Consider the following 10,130-nt stretch of genomic DNA (forward strand, 5'->3'; position numbering starts at 1 on the left):
AACATGAGCCTAATACTTTTCTATGTTTGAGGCTAATCAACTTAACTAAAATGGGAAATATTGGGAGAGGAGATATCAAGAAATCATAAGAGGAATAAGAAGCGGGATTAGTATGGTATCTAGGGGGGAGTCCAGGAGAGAGGACATTTGAATTTTGCGTGACCGAGGAAAAAGTAACGGTTTGGTGGGTATGATTCATCATCTACAAATGTAATCTTCCAGGACTTTCAAACAGCACACAATTATGTATTTATAAAAGGATGATTAGCTCTAAAGAAATGACTTAAGAAAAAAAATATACCTATGTCTCACTTAGGGAACTCTCGTGGCGTAGTGCCCAAGGCATCTGACTGCTAACCAGAAGGCTGGTGGTTCAAACCCACCAGCCACTCCTCAGAAGGAAGGTCAGGCAATCTACTTCCGTAGAGATACTGCCTTGGAAACCCAAGGAGGGGTTGCCGACTTGACAGCAGTTAGTTTGGTATTTTTTGATGCCTCACTTATGGACTATCTCATTATTTGACATTTCACATTTATGACAATAGTAAAAAATCTACTATCCAACTCTATTTTGTGTGTTAACAATGTATGTCTGGATGTAACGAATGCTGAGGTGTGAGGTAAGAGTAACAGTGGCTTTAAGGTTATCTGTAGCTGGGCCATGAACGTCAGTGGTTTGGCAGCTTTGTAATGATGTAATTTGGCAGTTATGTAATGATGTAGTCATTTTGTGATCTTATGTAGGCATCCCCTATTTTTGCATAACGCTGATTTTCACACAATGACCTGATCTTTGGAACCCAAACATGTTGATACATGAGGAGTGGGTGTATTTAACAGGAATCCCCAACAATTAGGGACATTGTACAAAGATGGGAAAGAGTGGTCTCTTTTTCCCACCCTGACACATAAAGTCTCGCAGACTGCAGTTTAAAGAAATTCACCTGCACATTAAAAAATTGCCAGACACACTGGTAGGTATGTATCCCAAAGGAGTAGTTAAGGAATATCTTGCTTCAGGTTCTAGCAGTGCCCCTGACTGACTGTTTTTATTGCTTTAATTTCGTAATGATTAACACCAAAAAAAACAAGCTAAATTCACTGCCATCAAATCGAATCTGATTCACAGTAAATCTGATACACAGTAAAACAAATATGTAGTTTAAACTAAAATAGGTCTTAGAATTTAGTTTTCAGAACCTTTGGGAAGCAGGTAAAAATCACTCTTTAGGAAAAGTTAAAGATTTTTAACAAACTACTGTACAACAAAATAGATAAATTACTGTGTTCTGCTACCCCATCAGATGTAAGTGTCACCAAAAAACCACAGATAACTGGTATAATTTGGCATTGTCACATTAACATAAGATTGCCTTTGCTACTGTGGCTGAAAGTAAGGTCAAAAGATTGAAGTGTGTCATTTGATTGCTTAATTATGCAAAACAATGCATCTGCTGGGCAAACTTTCAAGACAGAATTTTAAAAGTTAAACATTATCCTGCAAAAATAGCACTTAAATAGATAATTGTATCTTCTGACTCCCTTGAGTACAATTATACTCTGTTAATTTAATTCAACAAAGTGTGGTAAACAGAGTAAAAATACATCTACAGCTTAAAATTAAACTGGTCTAGCTAAAACCTAATCACAAAAGAAAAATGTAGACTCTAACAATCCTATTAATTTTTTTGATATAACAAAAGAAAAGAAGTTTTATAACATTTATAAGTATTTAAAACACTGTTTTCATAAAGACGAGAACAAAACAGTTTCCAGGAAAATGCAATTAAAACTAATTTTTAAAAAATACATGTATTTGTATTAACTACCAGAAAGTTAATACTCTGACTCCCATCTACTCTTAGTAAGCAAAGATCAGTTCTATTAACTGTGACTTTTCTATGCTAGAAAATCTGACATCTAAACAAAAATACACATTCAACTTAACACTTGAGAATAGCTGCCAAATCACTTATTACACATGTAGAAGTATCTTGTCTTTGTTAAATCAATTTAATCTATAATTTGGGTATTCCTTTTGCTATTACAACACTGATACTATTTGAACTGTTTCTTAATAAGCAATCACTTTAGAGAAGATGAAAAGAGTCGCCAATAAATGTTGTCTTTATTTACCTTTCATAGTTAATTTTCATTTGGGAGAAGCAATAAACAAAGTAGTCACTTCTCAGGGCTATAAAAATCAGTCTGCAAAAATTGGTAATGCGATTTAAATCTCAGTTTCTAAACAGTTCTTCTTCTGCCTTATCATGGCAACTCAACCAAGTCACTTCTCATCTTCAGGACTCAACTTTCCTATAGTATACTGAGTGGGATAAAACAGCCACCCTTGCCCTCTCCTTGCTCTCCAGTCAGAAAAATTAAATCTATAAGATAAGCTCTTGGAGAGGAAACAAAAAAGCAAGCTATTTTTATGTAGACATCTTGGACCAACTTAGGGCATGGCTGACAGCTGAATCTCTAAAGACAGAAGTTTGCATCCTGCTCCCAACTACCAACTGATAATACAAAAGAGACAGAAAGAAGCTATTTAATGGTTTAACTTCCTATACGTTATCTAAGGTTTCCTAAAGTATCTTGTTAAGTACATTCCAGGAGTGATGAGATTGAAAATGTTCCTCAGTGTTTACACTCATCAACAGAGACTCATCAGGCCATGCATACTATGAGCACGCCATCTATCAAGACAGCATCTGGTTTCCACTACACTTGCCACAACACATTTGAAAACTTAGTTTTAAACAGCAACCTGATCCTGAACATATTTGATCCTCTTCTGACATTAGAACATTTAGATACACATTGGTCAGGTGAAAAGTATTTGACACTTAGGTACACTATTAGACAATTAGAAAATAATCTCAACAGGTCTTTTCATTTCCATGGAGAAGTAAAAAGTCTTCCCAAAACACGATTTTAATATTAAACTCATCCTATTAAATTAATCTGACTTAGGAATTAGAGGTTGGTCCCTTAAAATTACTAAGAACAGTAACAACAATATTCAACATAGATGGCTTTTAAATCTGTTGCTCTTAGTCAGCTGAAATAGGTCCATATAGATTCATCAGTTTACAAATGTACCCAATACGCACTTTAGTCAATTTATTATCATCTAATTTTAATGAACAGCATGTGGCTAAAATGTCATTTGATAGTGTCTGTATTTGCAATAAATTGCTCATGTACCTTAAGGCCCACAGGTAACTACTGTGTAATTCCTAAAATATTAATTTGTACATAATGGCTTATGAGGTATACAAAGGACAGAGCACATGATACCTACTTAAAGAGCTTTCTGAACAGGAAACCTGGCATTTTAAAACCTTCATCAAATTCAGCATCGCTGTCCTCAGAATTGTCTTCCAGCTTTAGATACTTCTCTTTGTCTTGCAGTCTCAGTTTATTCCATCGCCTACATGAAAATTAAAATTATGTTTCAATTATTTTGATTACAAAAAGATTAAAACACATAATTCTAGATAATGTACAAGAAAAAACAGGTGTCTTCCAGGTTGCTGCTGACATTATTAACTAAAACACTGATAGTCAAAGAAAAAAACAATTTTTCTTTTCTTCCTTTTCACTTCAATTCTTATTTGAATCATTATAGCTACTCTAGAAATACTTCTGTAAGGCCTCGTTTCATTAGCAAAACTACCTGCTTTTCTTTTGGCATACCCTAAGGGAAATTTTCCCTGCTAGTTCCTAAAATATATGAATTCAGTTCTGATTCAGTGAGTTTTTAACATAACTAAATATCTGTAAAATGACAACAGAGCATAACAAAAAACTGATTTTATTTATAATGATCATTTCTGTGACTAAGATATGACAGTCATAGCACAAAATAACTAATATTTTGGTCAAAATTGCTGTACAGCAATTCACATAGTGATTACTTAATGGGAGGACCCATAATATAAAATTAATGATAATTATATTACTTAGAAAAAAATGTTTTCAGTGAACAAGGTCTAAGTTATGCATTTAGTAATATGATATTTTTCAGGTATAAAATAAGATGAGCATTTATATTTCAGAAGACTGATACCATGTACATTTAACAGAAGAAATATCAGTAGTCTAAATACTTAGCAATAAGCCAAGATTGTTGAGAAAGTGCAGTCATTAAAGCAGAGTAATTTTCCATTCATGTAACTACAATGGACACTAGTATCAAGATTGAAAAAAAAAAAATTACAAAAGTCAATAGCCTCATTCTATTCACTTTCAAAATAAAAAGATGACTTTTTTCCAACATGCATGTATTCAACTGATACTCTAAATTTCACAAAATGGTGGACATGGAATAAAGCAATACAGCCATACCTTTTGAGATATTGTGGGTTCGGTTCCAGACCACCACAATAAAGCAAATATTGCAATAAAGTGAGTCATACGAATTTTTTTGTTTCCTAGTGAATATAAAAGTTATGTTTACACTATACTGCACTCTATTAAGTGTGCAAGAGTATTACAAAAAAGTTTGAAATATTGTGCAAATTATCAAAATGTGACAGAGACAAAAGTGAGCACATGCTGTTGGAAAAATGCTGCCAACAGACTTGCTCGAATAGGGTTGCCACAAATCTTCCAACAATTTGTAAAAAAGAAAAAAAAACAATACGCATTATCTATGGTGCCCAGCTACGAACAACCACCACGCTGAAAGGGGTAACAATAGGAGATTCTGGATAGAGTGGGAGAAAAAAAGTGGAACAAAACCATAAATCATAAAAAACAACCAGGCTTACTGGTCTGAGAGATTGGTGGAATCCTGGAGACTATGACCCTTATTTACCCTTCAAGCTGGAACTGAACTCACCCCTGTGGCTCACCTTTTAGCCAAACAATAGGTTCATGGGGTGAACAGTAACACCAGGGAGGTATGCACTCCTTAGAACAATCAACCGTGAAATCAAAAGGGCAGCATTTGCCCAGGGATAAAGCTCAGAAGGCAGGAATGGATAGGAAAGAAGGACAAGGAGAAATGGTAATCACAAGGAGGAAGAGGGAAGAATGCTGTTACACTGTGGGGACTGTGTTCGATGTCTCAAAACAAAACAGTTGAATGGAAAATCAATTTGCTCTATAAACTTTCACTCAAATCACAATAAAAAGTTAAAAGAAGAAAAAGATGGGGGGAAAAACAGCACTATCTACGAGAAACAATAAAGCAAAGTGCAATCAAGTGAGATATGCCCGTACATATAAATGCCTTCAAAATAAAAAGTTCAAAGGAGGGGAATGAGACCAGCAATTTATATAAGAAGGCATTTATCTGCCAATGACTATGCAAGAACAAGGGAATACCTGAGGGAAACCAAAGAAGAAAATGAAAGAGTAATATTGTAGAAATAAGGCATTTGACTGCTCACCAGAAGGCTGGCGGTTCAAACCCACCAGGCCACTCCTTGGAAGGAAGATTGGGCAATCTACTTCCATAGAGATACTGCTTTGGAAACCCAAGGAGGGGTCACTATGAATTGGCACTGACTCGACAGCAGTGAATTTGGGTTTTTTTGGTTTTACCCAGTTAGAGGTATAGTATATTTTCCAGTATCAATTATGAAACCAGGATTGAGGCGAAGTATGAGTGTGACAGGCAGCACTATCCAGTCAGCCAGAGAACCTTGAAGCATATTCTCCGGTCAATTGCTGCTTTGTTGGAAATATCAATTCTTCAAAGTAACGAAGAGAGGTGAGACTTAATTGTGATCAATAAGGATGAACTAGTAGATGACTACTAGTCAATTTCAGATGATTGAAATTGTATCTCAGGGTATGAAAAGAACTTACTGAAGCACTGCTGGTAATTTCCAGAGCAGAACAGCCAACGAAAGAGGCAGCAGCATATGGCAAAGTCTAAAGAAGAGCTACCATGTAAATATAAGGTTTAATATGTGATACTCTTTTTACCTAAACATTTTAATGACCTTTTCCCACTTAACTTCTAATGGCAATCTCTTCTCTCTTATTTTCATTTTTCTTCTTTGAACATTATGTCCAGGTAATTGATGAAATACAGTACCTCTTACTCACTTTTACTTAAAGCTGTCTAGTGGGCCCAATACTCCTTCCAAGGAGTGTTGGGCAATCTATTTCCATAGTGATACCACCTCAGAAACCCAAGGAGGGGTCGCTATGAGTTGGGTCTGACTTGATGGCAGTGAGTGAGAGGTACTACATTTCATCAATTACCTGGAGATAGTGTTCAAAGAAGAAAAATGAAAGTAAGAGAGAAAAAGAGTAGTACCTCTAGGTGGCTAAAAAAGTATTTGCTAATGTTCTGAGTTTCATGCTCTTCATAAATTGAGTTAAGTTTAAAGAAGGGATTCTCAACTGGGGCGATTTTGACACCCTGTCTCCAAAACAGAACACTTGACAACATCGGCAGACATTTTTGGTTGTCACATCTCCAGAGGGAAGGACATGCTACTGGCACCTAGTGGGTAGAGGTCAGGGATGCTGCTAAACATGCTACAATGCATAAAACAGTTCCCTCCCCTCCAAAGAACAATCTAGCCTCAAATGTGCCAAGGCTGAGAAATACAGCTATCCCTTACTATCGGAACAAAGAAACCAAAAAGAATGAATATACATTTTCCTGATGTATAAATCTGAATTCTTGCTACTGGCTATCTGAAATTCAGGAAGCAAGCAGTTTCAGGAAATATGGTATTATTTTTCAGTATCCAAATTCTAACTACTAGAACCCAGAACAAAACAGATCTGCACAATGAAGGGTATTTGTTTTCAGCAGATAGCAGGAAACTCAAAGAAAAACAAAAACTATCAAGCTACTTAAAAATACTTCATTTGTGATCACTCAAAGATAATTTTCCAGGGGGAAAAAAATACCAGGATATTGGAGGTTAGGAGGCTGGCATAAAAAAGTCATTAAATATTTTACATACTAAAAAATCATATATTAAACTTCATTTATAGATGATAGCTATTGCCTTAAACTCAGCCAGCAAATCTTTGTGGCTGTTAAATTTCCCAACACATCACTCTGCATCAACAAGGTTTCAACTACCTCCTTCCCTTTACCCTCCCTCCTAAAATACACCAGCTTTGTATTGTCCACAGAACCCAGCACCTAGGAAACCACATAAGCCACTACAATAATTATTACATTCCAGACCCCTTCCGCTCCTTAAAGAAAGATGAAAAGAACCAAACATTTATTTAGCTTAGCTAAAAGATGACTAAAGGTGGTAGGGAAAAATCATTATTGTCTGTAAGTATTTGAATTACTGTGAAGACAAATCACCCAAGTAGAATCATATACACATATTAAAGATAGAAAACATCATGGTTATAAAACCACACACATATGTGGCTCAGGCTAAAAGAGATTCTTCTGGCGCAGAAAGCAATAATTCCTCAAGTGGCTTGTGGCCAAAATATACCTGCTTATCTCAATACTGCCCGCAGAGAAGTGGTTTAGCACAAAGGCGTTGGTCAATAAAAATACAACATGGCACATTAGGGAGCTCAAGGAGAGTCACGTTCACCTGCTGTGGTGGTTGTTTGTGTGTCAACTTGGCTGGGCAGCTGGTGGTAGTCATGCCCTATGATGAGACTGGCAATCAGCTCCATGGTGGGATCTACCACAAGCAGCTGAATAGCTGTCTTTGGGATGTGGTCTGCTTCCTGTATATGAGAAGAAGCCTTGGGGATGGTAGCTAGCTTATGGCACGCTTGGACTCTACGTGGACAAGTCGTTGTTCAGCAGCCTGCCATACTCTGCCAACCTTGGGACTTACAATGCACTTGAATTAATGGCCTGCTATGTGGTTTGGTAACATTGGGACTGTGCCATTTTATTTGTCGACCTTGGGCTTGTTAGCTCAGCAGCCAGTAGCTGCCTGAGTAAAGAGATACCTCTATCTCCAGCAGGCTGGGAGCAAAAGGCAGAGCTGAAGCCCAAGGCTGAGGGGCTTTCCCACAGCCCCTAGAGCCTGGCACTTTGAACCTGGACTTCTAGCCTCCCGAACTGTAAGAGAATAAACTCCTATTTGTTAAGGCCATCCCATTTGTGGTATATTCTTGTCAGAGAGGCACCAGGTAACTGGAACACCTGCATACTGGAAGAAACCATGCTTTCCTCATCCTAGACTCAATCAGAGACTTTAAAAGTACTCTTTAAAATGCATACAGGTTTGCCCTATGACAAGGCAGGCTGAGCAATCTGTCCCACCAACAGATGTAAAGGGAGATTATTGGGATAGATGTAAACTGGGTTTGACACGTACTTTGTAAAGACAAGTCAAAGCATAGCACCTGGGCTCAGACAGTGGCGTCAAACCTGATTGCCAGTTAGGAGCTCTTTAACCCCCAGCAAGAACATGACGTCTTTAGTGCCTCAGTTTCCTCAACTATAAGGTAAGAGGCAACAGCACCGACTTCACTGGGTTAGGGGAAGAATTAAATAAGGGGCCACATGTAACGAACTTAGCATGGAGCCTAGAATATAGTTAAGTATTTAATGAACGAACATACTATTATATATAATGATATATTAACGTCATTATTAACATCGTTATTAAATCCTCACAACGACCCTGCAGCCAGTGCTGTCAGCACATTCACTCAGAGTTGGAAACAGAGGCAATATAGTCCCCTACAACCTGCACGTGAGGGTGCAATGTGCCAGATGTGCTTGACAGACCCACCTGAGCATATATGTTTGAATAAAAAGTATGACAGTTTATCAAACAGATGCTCAATAAATTACTAATATGAACACTGTGATCACTCTATGAATAATGATTCCTAGATTTCAGAAGGTACCTGCTGAAATATGGCAATTTAAAAATTCTGTAACAAATCTGTAAACAATAAATTGTCATAAAATGAAATATAGCCAGTAACAAAAATTAGATATAGTATGATTTAAAATTGGTTAGGTGTGGGGTCAAAGTTAAGATCTATGTCCAAGTGATCTAAAAATATTAAAAGGTAGAAATGGCCCTAAAATGTCTAAATTCTGTTATTTCAATAAATAACCAGATAACTGATTTAAACTGTATGTGCGTGGGGGGAGCAGTAAATAGTCCAATATTTACATTTTTAGAAAAGAAAAATTTTTTTTTGAAAAGAAAAAAACTTTACAAATGTTCTCCATTCTCTCATTTTATAAAATCCACATATGTAATAGTCACAGCTGCAACCAAATAAAATGAAGTGGGCCTGGTGCTTACTGGCAATTGTTCTAACTCCTCCGACTACTGCCATATCCAGCCCACTGTCGACTCCACTGGCAGCCACTTAGAAGAAAAGCCAGTAATAAACATAAACTTGTAATTCCAATCGGATGCAGGCAGAGAAAATACTCCCTGGCTTCCCTACAATCCTGCAGGAACGTGAACCTGGTCCAGGCTGTCGGGCCTGGGGCTGATTTTGCAATAATGATCTGTCAGAAGTAACTCGGACTCAGGGCCAGACAGCTACCAAAAGGCATAGCATAACCAGTTGAACTGCATCAAGAACAACACTGGCTCCAACTGTAACTTACCGGGGTGCCCTGTCAATGGACTACTAAGATATGCCTGAGAGCCAGTTACTACCATTTACATTCACAGTTAATTTATTCTAGGGGAATTTCCAGCACTCCAAGGAAGTTCAAAATACGTAAGCAGAAAAACATGGTTAGTTGCTATTATGTCATATCTGTGGCTTCCCCTTCTCTGTATATCTGCATGTCCTATTCTATCTCCAACCCACACATCCACATAGCTTGGGGTCTGAGGCCTCCACTAAAGCAACATCTCCTAGGAAAAGCTTCCCTCACCAGCCCAAAGTTAGGCATCTTATCTTCTAAGCACCCTCTCACCTCATGGCTTTTGGGGCACACCTAGTGTCTCTACTAGAGCACTCATCAAGTTAGCATGTTTTAAAATTCCTACCTATCTCTCCCAACGGAAGCAGCAGTCAGGACATTAGACGACGTGTAGCATTGGGAAAGTCAACTGCGAAGGAACTGTATCAAGTGCTGAGAAGCAAGGATATCTCCTTGAGGACTAAGGTGCGCCTGACACAAGCCATGATATTTCCAATTGCCTCGTACGCATGTGAGAGCTGGACAATGAATAAGGAAG

The 10,130-nt window shown here is 37.5% G+C and overlaps 1 protein-coding gene across 1 annotated transcript in view; it reads right to left on the bottom strand.

Annotated features, from left to right (window-relative positions):
* ERCC6 (ERCC excision repair 6, chromatin remodeling factor) overlaps positions 1 to 10,130 on the bottom strand; it is a 111,635-nt gene that overhangs the window by 56,472 nt on the left and 45,033 nt on the right. Inside the window, exon 5 of the mRNA XM_007938610.1 lies at positions 3,308 to 3,436. Within this exon, the coding sequence (XP_007936801.1) occupies positions 3,308 to 3,436 (129 nt within the window). The remainder of the gene's footprint in view (positions 1 to 3,307; positions 3,437 to 10,130) is intronic.

This window comes from Orycteropus afer, unplaced genomic scaffold (genome assembly GCF_000298275.1).
Source record: "Orycteropus afer afer isolate SDZICR_OR568_19922 unplaced genomic scaffold, OryAfe1.0 scaffold00052, whole genome shotgun sequence".
In the NCBI taxonomy this organism is placed as follows: Eukaryota; Metazoa; Chordata; class Mammalia; order Tubulidentata; family Orycteropodidae; genus Orycteropus; species Orycteropus afer.